This window comes from Coffea arabica, chromosome 5e (genome assembly GCF_036785885.1).
Source record: "Coffea arabica cultivar ET-39 chromosome 5e, Coffea Arabica ET-39 HiFi, whole genome shotgun sequence".
Classification (NCBI taxonomy): domain Eukaryota; kingdom Viridiplantae; phylum Streptophyta; class Magnoliopsida; order Gentianales; family Rubiaceae; genus Coffea; species Coffea arabica.
In genome coordinates, this window is record NC_092318.1 from 54425983 (window position 1) to 54438122 (window position 12140).

Genomic DNA, 12140 nt, shown 5'->3' on the forward strand with positions numbered 1-12140 from the left:
ACTTTAAATTCAATATAATTTTAGAACAATTTTTTTAAAGTCTCACGCGTGGCGTTTAAAATAATTTACATCATATAATTTGAACCTCATAATTTTTTTCCAGCCAATCTTCATCATCAATCTTTGAGAAATGAGTGCATTTTTTTTTTTTTAGCCAATATTTATGATCTGCCTTTGAGAAAGGGGTGCAACAGCAACCGTTGCTACCCCTAATTCGATCGAATGAGGCTTCCCATTGCCTCATTAGTGATTATCTTCCAATCTCTTCTTCAAGCGCCCCCCCTTAAATGAGGCAAATGGATGCTTAAGTTAGAAAAAAGGTATATACATTCACTCCCAAGATTCATACTTAAGACTAATAATAGCTTAAGCATGCTGGTGATGAAAGTCGAGTTGTTACTATATGTTAGGTTGGTGGGCTTCATGTAATAAAGCGCGTGCTTTTTGATTCATTTCATATTAGCTTTGTTGTAAAAAATAAACTGCATGAAAATGTTGTTATGTTTTGTTGAGTTTTCCATGAGCCTTCCAACTCGTGTCGTGTTCAATAGAAATGAATAAGCCGCCACTCCTTTTTCCTCCACTTACCTCTCTGTCAACTCACAACCTTAGCCCTACAAAGTGAAGCGCTGTGATTATGCTGTACGAAGTTTGCTAATCAATAATAATTAATGTTATGAACACAACACTTGGCTTTACTTTTCTACTGTACGGAGCAAGCATTGGGCTGATACATGTCTTGCTACTGTTTTTGACGCAACACATACGTGTATTGGTATGCTAAACTGATCTCTTGAATGCTAGGTTTTCACGGATCAGTAATTTTTCTTCGAAGTGGTTATCAGATCATGTGCTCACGTCACTGCTCTCCAACATTACCATGACTTATTCAACCTCCTACACATTAATAAGTGTTTTGCTCTAAGCATGATCCTAATTTGTTTTTCTTTTGTTGTATTTAAAGTGAAGAGCTGAAATGGTTAAGGTTGAGTTGATCTTTTAATTTCGTTTTTAGAAGGTAGGGGTGTTCAATTTTATTGTTACAAAGTTGGGACATGGCTCCTCTCCAGTAGATCTTCTTTTTATTTTTTGCAGTACATACTTGGTAAATAAAAACACATGTTATACGTTCAAAAGAGCACGGTAAGAAACTTCGTGAAGATTCTCCGGAGGTGTGCCATTCAAGGGAAACACCAATGAATAAATTTATGCTGCCACGCTTTTTAGGGGCTTGATGATTGATGTTGTCGAGTGTCTCGCTGCACAGCTTGATGATTTGCAAGACATTGGTCGTTCGGCCAACCAATGTCTTAGATGAATTGGCGAAGCATGCTTTGGATTTTCTCGGTTATCTCAGATTTCTTAGATGCATTGACATGTTTTCCTTGTGGTGCATAAAATGCATTTTTCTGTTGTTTCTTGTGATGCACAGGTCAGAGGAATGATGAAGAAGATGGCTGGAGATCTCTTTAGTTGGTTTGATACTATTAGAATAGGTTTTTATCGGAAATATGCTCCGAAAGCAATTGAGTTTGTTTGGATAAGAGTTTATTTGAATGATTTATTTGATTTAATTACTGTATCACTTTTTGTGATGTGATGTATGTGAGATAAAAAGGTGATTGAAATTTGTGAAACAAATTATTTTATCTGAAATGATGCCAATCCAAACAAATTCAACGAGTTCAAAGAAGTTCGTATTGGGAAAATGATTTGCGCGCGCTCGGCCTTTCCAAAAGGGCAAATAAATAGTTGTGTGGTGTGGCTTGCAATGAGAAACATGATGATTGGTCAAACGACTTACATCGGACGGCTAAAACGTGTAAAAAGAAAGGTCAGACGACCACATAGGAATGATCCAATCGCTCGTGCACGATTATTTATTTAAACCCCCCAACACCCAAAAAAGAAAAACATAAAAGCACTAAGAAACACAGTAGTGCTCTCTCACTCACTCCCTTCTCCCAAAATGCACTACTGAGAGACAAAGCCTGTGTCTTTTTTGCTTTCCTCATTTCATGCGCTTTCTGCATTAAATTGCTCTGCTTTCCTCAATTGGGCTTCATTGCAACTTGCAATTCATGATTCATCCAAGCTGTGGTGCTGATTAAAGTCTAAATTTCAGTTAGTTGTCCTGGTCATTCAATCTTTCTATAATTCTTTTTAAACTTGCGGGTAATTTTCTTGAATTTGCTATCTTTCAGCATGCTTATGAATTTCTTTTCAAATCGATAATAAAGTTTTGAACTTTAAGGAAAAAGGGTTTAGCCAGCAATACCTTTCATGCTAATGTTTTGTCAACGATATGGTTTTATTTTCTGGTTTGATTTTGCCATTATATTATATCTATTTTCACGCCTTTTTTTTAAAAAAAAAAATTTTTGTTGGTGGGGGTTGGGGGGTTTTGTTTGCGCAGTGGCTTGATACGAAAATGCAAAGTTCAGGCCTTTTTGGCTGTCTTGTGTCTAAATTTGTATTTTCCATTATAATTCAGGAGCAGAACCTTTGATTTGCATGAGGCCTGGTTTCTAACGTAGTCGATTGTTCGGTTAGTTGGTTATCTTGTGTTTATTCTGTTGTTCTAAAAGCTAAAGGTCATTTTCTTACTCATAGTATGTCACACTCTATATATATATTAAGGATTGGTCTTTCGGAATACTACTTCGTTGCTGGTTTTTCTGTATATTGTTGCAAAAGAAATTTGGGGATTTGGAAAAGGATGCATTTTGGTCGAACCTGAATTATGATTAGGCAATCAAGGATGTCTACTGGGTGAAAGTTGTGCTTCACATCAGGGTTGTCTCCAGACTTACTGTTCATTCTTTCTTTTCCTGAAAAGCAATTATTCACTGTCCTTGTTGTCAACTTGATAAAGCAAATATTTACTCAAGGATGAAGCTTAACTGTTTGGGTAGAAAGCATTGTATTGCCTGTTCATGCATTCTTTTAGTGTTGTTTATACCAAGTTTATCATGTCAACATCATTTGCTGCTGTATAATCCACATCGTGTATGAAGATGTTTAATCTAAAACCAACAAGTTTTTCTATTTTGTTTTTTGTTTGTTGGTTTTGGTTATATTAAGTTTCATTACTTTGCAGGAATCTTTCTTCTTGTCGAGTTTCTCCCAGTTGAAGTTTTAGATCAAGAACGAGGTTGAATATGAAAGCTCGTTACTCAGGTTCGATCCCATCTGAAGAATCAGCACTGGACCTCGAGAAGAACTGTTGTAGTCACTCCAATTTGCCATCATTTAGTCTGCCAACACTACAACCTTATGCATCAGCTGGACAGCACTGTGAGAGCAGTGCTGCTTACTTCTCGTGGCCTAGTCGATTAAATGATGCAGCTGAAGAGAGGGCAAATTATTTTGCAAACCTACAAAAAGGGGTCTTGCCTGAAACTCTTGGACGACTTCCAGAAGGGCAACGAGCAAATTCGTTACTTGAGCTTATGACTATTAGGGCGTTTCACAGCAAAATCCTTCGCTGTTACAGTCTTGGCACAGCTATTGGGTTTCGTATCCGACGAGGCGTTTTGACAGACATTCCTGCAATACTGGTATTTGTATCTAGGAAGGTTCATAAGCAATGGCTAACCCCTATTCAGTGTCTGCCTACTGCCTTGGAGGTGATGGCGTGATACTTATGTTCTCTGCTTCTTTTCAGTGGTTATTCATTATAGTTCGTGACGTCATTGCTTCTCTCTCTCTCTCTCTCACACTCACACACACTCACAGCTGTCCTGATTGTCCCACTCTTTGTTCTAAAGTTGAAAGGTCGTGTCTCTTCAGGGACCAGGAGGAGTGTGGTGTGATGTGGACGTTGTGGAATTTTCATATTTTGGTGCACCAGAGCCAACACCTAAGGAACAATTGTACACTGAAATAGTAGATGACCTACGGGGAAGTGATCCATGTGTTGGTTCAGGTTCTCAGGTGTGCTCAAGCTCTGTATCCATATGCCAATTTTGTTTACAATTTTTGGCTTCCTTCTTGTTCTCTGTGGGGATAAAAAGGGACATCCTTAAGAGTGTGCTTTTAACTAGATGTTTCCCCTACTATGTTGAATACTATGTTTGAACTTTCCAACGGTTGTTTTTCTCTGCAGTACCTATGCAAGTTAATGAATCCAAACAGCTTTGTGACTAAATTTTTTCTCATTTGACATTTCTGATTTGACAAATCTTCTTTTTGTTGTTAATATTTAATCTTAGACCTTCATACGTAAAAGAAATGTTGCATCTTGAGCTGCTTCATGATAGTGATGCATTTTGGAGTAATCAGCTCATCATAGACTAGGGAAGGAGTGTATTGGAGCAATCAGCTTATTGGATGACTGGGAAGGAGTGTGGTGCTCGCACCATTTTCAAGTAGGTTCAACCATACGAGTAGAATTGTTATTTTCCCCTGTGGAAATGTGCTGCAGGAAACCTCTGCCTTCCCTTAGGGGTGGCCTTTAAATTCTAAAAGTACATAAAAAGTTTCACAACAAATTTACAGCAGAAATTGTTATAAAATTTAGTAGTCCAAGTTTTTTAACTAATACATGCAAACTTTTTACAGCCAAGTAGTTTCATTTATCTAGCTACTTTTTCGTTTCAAGTATGTAGGCTGGAAGTTCTCGCTGTTTATTGCTTAGATTGACAAAATGATGACTACTTCAACCTCCTGGAGGTTCTCTTATCTTTTTCAAATTCATAGTTTTAAAACGCATTCTAATCTAATGCAGTAAATGTGTTAAAGAGTGTCCAGTAAAGTATCAGGTATTGTTTATGTAAAAATGTATCCTCAGCTTGTAGCTTTCCTTTGCATTCTTGTCGAATATATTTGGAAATTGCTCTCTTGCTGTCGTGTTCCATCAACAAATGATTGATTTGGTTGGAAGTATTGAAGGTTGTGGGGTAATATTAATTATTAAAATCTGTGAGGGACAAGATGGAAGTTTCTGCCAAGACACCTGCTTCTGGAGATCCAGCTGGGAAGAAGTCATATATACTTATCTTTCCTTTTGCAATTTCTTGTTTAATTTTCATGAAACCCCTATTTGTTACTCGCAATCTTTTTTTATTGTTCTTATTCTAAAAGTTAAGTTCATATTACTGGACAATTTTCTAAATATGTGTTGATAAGTTGATTAGGTTGCTAGTCAAGAGACCTACGGAACCTTGGGTGCTATTGTTAGGAGCCAAACGGGCAATCGGCAAATTGGTTTTCTCACTAACCGGCATGTTGCCGTTGATTTAGATTACCCGAATCAGAAGATGTTTCATCCTTTACCTCCCACTCTTGGACCTGGGGTGTATCTTGGTGCAGTTGAGAGAGCCACTTCATTCATTAGGGATGACCTTTGGTATGGCATCTTTGCCGGAATAAATCCAGGTAGGGATGTGCTAATGAAAATAATACTTCCTTAAAGCTGGTGCTACTGGTTTCTTGCTGTGTATATTTTCCGCAACTAATTTCTCAACTCTCTAACATACCGATTGCTTTTGCTTTCTTACTGCATAATATGCAATGTATGTCTTTGTGAAAAAACACCAGTGAATTGGTTGAAGATTATTTTGGGCATATTTAGTTGATATATACACACAAAATTTGGTCCATTTGCAGAGACATTTGTGAGAGCAGATGGTGCATTTATTCCTTTCAGTGATGATTTTGACATGACTGCTGTAACTACTTCTGTTAAAGGCATAGGAGAGATTGGAGATGTGAAGATTATAGACTTGCAATCTCCAATCAGCAGTCTTATTGGGAAACAAGTGACAAAGGTAGGAAGGAGTTCGGGTTTGACCAATGGGACTGTATTGGCATATGCTCTCGAGTACAATGACGAAAAAGGGATATGCTTCTTGACTGATTTTCTTGTGGTTGGCGAGAACCAACAGACATTTGATCTTGAAGGAGATAGTGGAAGTCTCATAATTCTGAAAGGGGAGGATGGAGGGAAGCCGCGACCAGTTGGAATCATTTGGGGTGGAACTGCCAACAGGGGTAGGCTAAAACTAAAAGTTGGTCAACCTCCAGAGAACTGGACTAGTGGGGTTGATCTTGGGCGGCTACTCAATTTTCTTGAACTTGATCTGCTCACTACGAATGAAGCGCTGAAAGGTTCGTAGTCCTATCCTATGTGAATTTTGTTGTACACCGTCAGACATCACCTGCATCTGTGCAGTCCTGACGCATGCTAAATGTGAAAGATCCAGAGAAGTGACAACTGTACTCATCTGTGCTGTCATATTATTTGTTTTTCTTAGAAATTCCCCTAGTTCAGGGAAGGAGTCTCAATCTCACTCATTCTTTGTGGCACAGTTGCAGTGCAAGAACAAAGAGCCGCTTCAGCAACGGTAGTTGGTTCGACTGTAGGAGACTCTTCACCACCAGATGTAATGCTCCCAAAGGACAAATCAGAGCCTTTGGGGCTTCGCATTCAACAAATCCCCTTGGAAGATGGTGCGTGTTGCCCAGATATGAATTCATCACCAGTAGAAGCTGCATTTCTATCAGAAGATGGGTCGAACGTTGGTCCAAGTGTGGAACATCAATTCATTTTTGGAACATCGAGTGGGCGTTCCCCACTTCACCGAGATGATCTGCAAGATAGGCCTGTATCGGAGAATCTGTCTGCCTTGTGGAATGGTTCCGACGAGGATATCAGGTTTTCGCTACAATTGGGCGATAATGAACCTAAGAGAAGACGGTCTGAGCCTTCACCAAGCGCACAAGAACCAAATTGAGTTTTTCATTGTACTCTCTCTGCACTGGTCCCCTGACTTCTCTCATGCATGCTCGATGGTTCTGTAAAATGCAAACTTTTTGCTCGCCCCCTCGTCGCTTTAACATTTTCCGAGACTGATAAAAATGCACGGTGAAGCCAGCATCTGTCCCAACAAAATGTTCGGGACTTGAGAGAAACAATCCCCGAGACCGGGATGACAATTAAAGAATTTAGAAGACAAAGCTGCTACGTTCAAATTGCCGGACCGTAAATAGATACTTCCTTTCAATTTAACAAACGCGTCCCCTCTTTGGTACGAATATATGATGACTATTTAAAACATTTATTACGAAAGCATATTATTCTAATGTAAAATTAAAAAAAAAGTCACCTATTTCTTGTAATTGTGTAAAAGATTTTTCAAGAAAAGAAGATCAATTAATTTGCTTCTTCTAATTTTCTATCATCATTTCCGTAACGTGTGAGTAAGTATACACTTTTTTTTTTTTTTTTGTCTTTTGTGCCCACGTGTGTATGCTGTATGGGGGAAAATGAATCTCTATAATAATGGGGGAAAAAAAAAAAGAATCTCTATAATAATGCATAGAAAAGAGGGAACAAAAAACCAAAACGAAAAAAAGAAAAAAGAAAAAAGAGGGACAAAGTTTTTCCACGTGACAGTGGGCTATATCTGGGCCGGACATAAGTAGTACATGTATGGGTCATTTCAGTGAGAAGCCCAAGCTTGAGGCATAAGGGCTTTTAGCCCTCCAATTCCCAAGACTCGGCTGGTGTAGCTGAGCTGAACCAAACGTAAAATTCGTCATCCCTCCCAATTCCCAACCCGTTGTCTTCTCTGAGTCTAGGGTTTTTGTTTGGTTTATCTAAGAGAGAGCAATTCCTAAGTCACCGTTAAGTTATGGCGAAACCAGGCCGAGGCCGACCGGCTACACCGTCGGGCTCTGGTTCGGGCTCTTCATCACGTTCCCGCTCTCGCTCTCCATCTAGGTCAAAGTCTCGCTCGCGCTCCTACTCCGGCTCCGACTCTCGCTCTAGTTCCCGCTCTCGTTCTCTATCTCGGTCGCGCTCCCGTTCCCGTTCTCTCTCTAAATCCTTCTCTTCTTCGTCTTCTCCTTCTCGTAGCGGCAGTTCTCGTAGCCCTAATCCACCTCCCCAGCGGAAAAGGTCTCCCTCCGCTTCCCGCTCTTTTTCTGTGCTGTATACATACTCTTTTTTTTCCTGCAGAATTTTCAAAAGTTAATGGCTAAGCTAATTTCCTTTTCACTGTCCGGCGTTACTTTGTCAGCGGAAGTAGGAAATGAGGCATACGCATATATTCAATATTTCTTGATTCTTTTCTTCATTGGGGTGAGGGGTTCTTGTACCTTATGCTAATCTTTTAGTTGGATGATAAGTGCTTTTTCATTTTTTTTTTGGGAGGAGGGGGGGGGGGGGTTTGTTTACGCCATGTAGTAATTTTACAATCATTTTCTCAATGCTATTTTAGCACTGTTTCTTTGTAGTACGCAATGGCTGTCGTGATTTTTTTCTGATCAATCTCTTCTGTGCCAGTCCGGGTGAAGGAGCTAGGCGTGGTCGATCTCCACCTCCGCAGTCTAAGAAAGTTTCACCACCTCCAAGGTAAATGGTTTACACTGTTTAGTTTGGTGGGAATGCAACCTCTTAAAGGCATCCTTTTGGGTTTATCTTGTCACTTTTCTTGGCCAAATGGTCTTGATGTTAAGTATTGACTATCTATTACGTTTTTCACTCGTTCATACCCTTCTTTGGTAAATTTTTTTTTAAATTTATCTCGGTGCTTCTACCTGAGTTTGATTCACTTTTCAGTTTAGCCCTTTTGAATTGTTTGCTTGGCCATACCAAATGCATTAATAGCCTCCTGTGCGAACATTTTTCTTGTCTTTTTTTTTTGGGGTGGGGTATCATGTAATGTTTCCAAAATTAGTTATCAATTTGTTGCTCTTGGTTACTCCTTTTTTATATGTGCCATTACCTTGTGCCATTTGGGATTTAGTTACCTAGATTTATTTGTACTTTTCTTTCAAGTATCTTTTTGTCTTCTAATTTTAAATCTGATAAGGATTTCAGGAAAGCATCTCCAGTCCCTGAGTCACTAACACTTCATGTTGATCAGCTCACCAGGAATGTCAATGAAAGCCATCTGAAAGAAATATTTGGTATGGTCGTCACATCTAATGGTGCCTTTCTCTCTTTGGTTGAGTTTTACCACCCAACATTTATTTGAAAAGAGTAGAAGAGAAAAGGGAAAAACAGATAGTGTAACAACCATAAGGAACAATTAAGCAATGGAATGATATTCCATTTGTCTAGTGGCAACGTCATGCTAATTGTTTTGTGATTTGTGGCTTATAGGTGGCTAATTTCTTCTGCTCCCTACATTGTAGGTAATTTTGGTGAAGTTGTGCATGTGAGGCTGGTAATAGACCATGCGGTACGTGCCTGCCACTCTGAATTTTGTTTTTGCGGTGCATGACTAATGCTTCTTCCCTTTTAAATGTAAACAATGACCATTCTTATTTACAGGTTAACATTTCAAAAGGTTCTGGATATGTCGAATTTAAGAACAGAACTGATGCTGAGAAAGCTCAGTTGTACATGGATGGAGTACGGATTTCTGATGAATCCTTTGCTAAAATTTGTTCCTGACTAAAAATTTATGTTCCCTGAACTTATGCTGTAATCGGTGTTAATTCAGGCCCAGATTGATGGGAAAGTTGTTCATGCCAAATTCACTTTACCTGAGAGGAAGAAGGTTTCCCCTCCCAAGGCTGTTGCTTCGACATCTAGAAGAGATGCTTCTAAAGCTGATAGTGCTGGGCGTGACTTGGACAAAGACGGGCTGAAGCGGCCGAGAGAAGGTATTCTGGTTTTATGATGAAAATTTTTGCTGTTGATTTGTAAAACTAGGTATTGATGATTTATATGATGCTCAGCATCCCCTCGTCGGAAACCCCCCTCGCCACCGAGGAGGAGGTCTCCAGCAATGCGAAGAGGATCTCCTAGACGTGAGCTTGATTCTCCTCCTCGTCGACGTGCAGACTCTCCTGGTCGTCGTAGACCAGATTCCCCTTATCGACGAGTTGCTTCACCTCCTCCTAGGAGACGCCTTGCATCTCCTGCCAGAGGTCGTTCACCCTCCTCACCTCCCAGGCGATTCCGTTCACCTCCGAGGTTAGCTACTTTTTAACAGCTTTACTTATCTCTTGTGAGGCTTCTTTGCAGCTTATTCTATGTTGTATCTCGTCAGGGCTTCTCCCCGAAGGATACGTGGTAGTCCTATGCGAAGACGTTCTCCTCCTCCTCCTCCTCCCAGAAGACGGTAAACAAATTTAGTGTCTATCTGGAAGTCTGTTTTTCTCTTGATATGATATGGTTTTGATATAATAATCAGTAAAGAGAACATGTTATCTGCTCCTTTTTTTTTTAATTTGGGGATGCTCTAATGATCTAATAATCTGTGAGGAATGCAAATTGTTGAAACACCTATTATTGTAGTTTTTTCTAAATTGATGCCCAATTGCTTGATGGTATTTTTTCAGGTTTGTTGGGTTGAGGTTATCCGTGTTGAATGCATCTCTACACAGAATTTTAGCTGTCAGGATTAGTATATGTTATGACTTTGATATACATGAGTATTTAGTTATTGAATGTATCTTGTAAGATGCAATAAATGGTTAAGTAAATGTTTTTCTTTGAATCGTTTTGCATTTCACCTAGTCTAAGAAGTGGCATTGTTGTTAACGAAGCTTTACTGTCATTGGTAGATGGAGAAATTTTGGGGAGGGTACATTGAGAAAATTGAATTCACCATTAAGCTGCTAAGCCTTCTTGAACTACTAGTAATAGAAGTCAGTACTGAGGGGAAGTAAAGAATCTAAGTCAGCTTCGTAGGGAAGAAAAAAATTTGTGAATTGTGTTATTCTGTGGAGTTGGACTGAACCATGATTCATGCCTCATAGTGAATTCATTTTTAGTGTAAATATTTTCTTGAGTTTTTATTGGTTATTTTCTAGTTTATAAGCATACTTTGGCTTGTTCAGTTCCCCCCGTCGAGGTCGAACACCTCCTAGACGTTCACCAATCGGTCGCAGACGTTCTCCTGCTCGTAGGCCTGTTCGTTCAGTTTCGAGATCATTGTCTCCAAGGAGGTGAGTTACGCATGATTTCTTGTACTTTTTCTTATTTAGACATGCTAATCTAATAAGCTGATTTTTTTTCCCTTCTTGATTTTCCTTATTTCTTTTTGTTGCTATTTGTGGGTAGCTTCTAGAGTAATTGCTGTTACTTTCTCTTACTTTTGATGCATGCAATGTTGAACAGAGGCCGTGCACCCCCTGTCAGACGTGCAAGATCATCATCCTACTCATCATCTCCTAGTCCTCGCAAGGTGTGTGTATGTGCCATGTCTTTGATTTCAAAAGTTTGACTTGATCAAATATGTTAGTTAAAGTGTATCAATTGATTCTTGCAGGGGCCCAGGAGAGCATCGAGGAGTCGCAGCCCAAGAAGGTAGTTATTTGTGTTTTTGCCTGTGATAACTTAATCTGATATTTTCTTCGGCGTTCAAAGTTATCGTTGGAACATTGCATATGAGACTGACTGTTTTATGCTATATATCATTAAGCACATCACCATAGTGAAAGGAGAGGGACTATATTTAGTGTGGTTACTGGTCACCAATATTCATGCCATCACAGTATAACTGTGGTATCATGTCACTACTTCGATCAACGTCGTTTACATATATTAAATTTAAGCAGTCGTCAGCTGGCTTAGCTGGAACATCAATGATATTGTACTGTTATTTAAATCCGTGGTAATTTTCTGATTTTGTCTTTCTCTTAGGCCTTTAAGGGGTAGAAGCTCAAGTAATAGCAGTGGAACAAGTGGTTCACCACCTCGTAAGCCCTGAAGTCTGCAGGGTTGTTTTCTTCGTCACTTCTACCATGCTGTCTCATCTTGTGATGGTGTAAGGTTGCTCCAGAGTACATGTATATGCTGAGGAGGATGGTTGAACCTGCCCCTGTGGTAGCTTTAGGAGGTTTTCTTGTGGTTAATATTATGATCATTGGGTGCTTTAGGCCACTCGTGGGCAGTGGTTGAGTGGATTTTATGTTTAATTTTCATCACTTTTGACAGCTAAGAGGAAAATATGTGTATGCATCTCTATGCGAACTAAAGCATTTTTCTTGCACCGTCTCGGTACAGCAATTTCAGTTCGAAGTATTGAGACTAGAAATGCGGTAGCGGTACTCTTTTACTTCAACAAAATAACAACGGCGGGGTTCAATCTAAGCGATGGAACCAGTTTGTACCTACAGTGCATGTTCGAGGCCTCAGCTGCCCTGAGAGGTTCATGTTTGGAGGGTCTTTTAAAGTA

At 39.5% G+C, this 12140-nt stretch overlaps 2 protein-coding genes across 5 annotated transcripts; both read left to right on the forward strand.

The window, feature by feature from the left end:
- The first annotated feature begins 1916 nt into the window (after positions 1 to 1916).
- Positions 1917 to 6821, forward strand: LOC113688247 (protein NARROW LEAF 1-like). Of its 4 annotated transcripts, none has more exons than XM_027206005.2 (6): positions 1917 to 2175; positions 3101 to 3629; positions 3793 to 3936; positions 5139 to 5379; positions 5611 to 6111; positions 6313 to 6821. In XM_027206005.2, exons 2-6 carry the CDS (start codon positions 3162 to 3164, stop codon positions 6735 to 6737), a joined length of 1779 nt encoding a protein of 592 aa, XP_027061806.1. In that variant the 5' UTR covers positions 1917 to 2175; positions 3101 to 3161; the 3' UTR covers positions 6738 to 6821. The 4 variants fall into 4 exon arrangements, with proteins under 4 accessions (XP_027061806.1, XP_027061807.1, XP_071905531.1 ...); XM_027206006.2 differs by having other exon boundaries at positions 1917 to 2124; XM_072049430.1 differs by lacking the exon at positions 1917 to 2175 and adding an exon at positions 2212 to 2796.
- A 681-nt stretch (positions 6822 to 7502) lies between these two features.
- On the forward strand, positions 7503 to 11954 carry LOC113688186 (uncharacterized). Its single transcript, XM_027205901.2, has 12 exons — positions 7503 to 7903; positions 8291 to 8359; positions 8828 to 8916; positions 9145 to 9191; positions 9284 to 9364; positions 9456 to 9618; positions 9694 to 9931; positions 10008 to 10079; positions 10801 to 10908; positions 11081 to 11147; positions 11232 to 11269; positions 11606 to 11954. Exons 1-12 carry the CDS (start codon positions 7638 to 7640, stop codon positions 11670 to 11672), a joined length of 1305 nt encoding a protein of 434 aa, XP_027061702.1. The 5' UTR covers positions 7503 to 7637; the 3' UTR covers positions 11673 to 11954.
- The last annotated feature ends 186 nt before the right edge of the window (positions 11955 to 12140 follow it).

Bases quoted from the DNA above. Each gene is read 5' to 3' on its own strand.
- LOC113688247 (XM_027206005.2), top strand. From the start codon at position 3,162: ATGAAAGCTCGTTACTCAGGTTCGATCCCATCTGAAGAATCAGCACTG. The intron at 3,937-5,138 runs GTGTGCTCAAGC...TAAGTTGATTAG, and splicing joins GTGTTGGTTCAGGTTCTCAG to GTTGCTAGTCAAGAGACCTA. The intron at 5,380-5,610 runs GTAGGGATGTGC...GTCCATTTGCAG, and splicing joins CTTTGCCGGAATAAATCCAG to AGACATTTGTGAGAGCAGAT.
- LOC113688186 (XM_027205901.2), top strand. From the start codon at position 7,638: ATGGCGAAACCAGGCCGAGGCCGACCGGCTACACCGTCGGGCTCTGGT. The intron at 9,619-9,693 runs GTATTCTGGTTT...TATGATGCTCAG, and splicing joins GCTGAAGCGGCCGAGAGAAG to CATCCCCTCGTCGGAAACCC. The intron at 9,932-10,007 runs GTTAGCTACTTT...GTATCTCGTCAG, and splicing joins CGATTCCGTTCACCTCCGAG to GGCTTCTCCCCGAAGGATAC.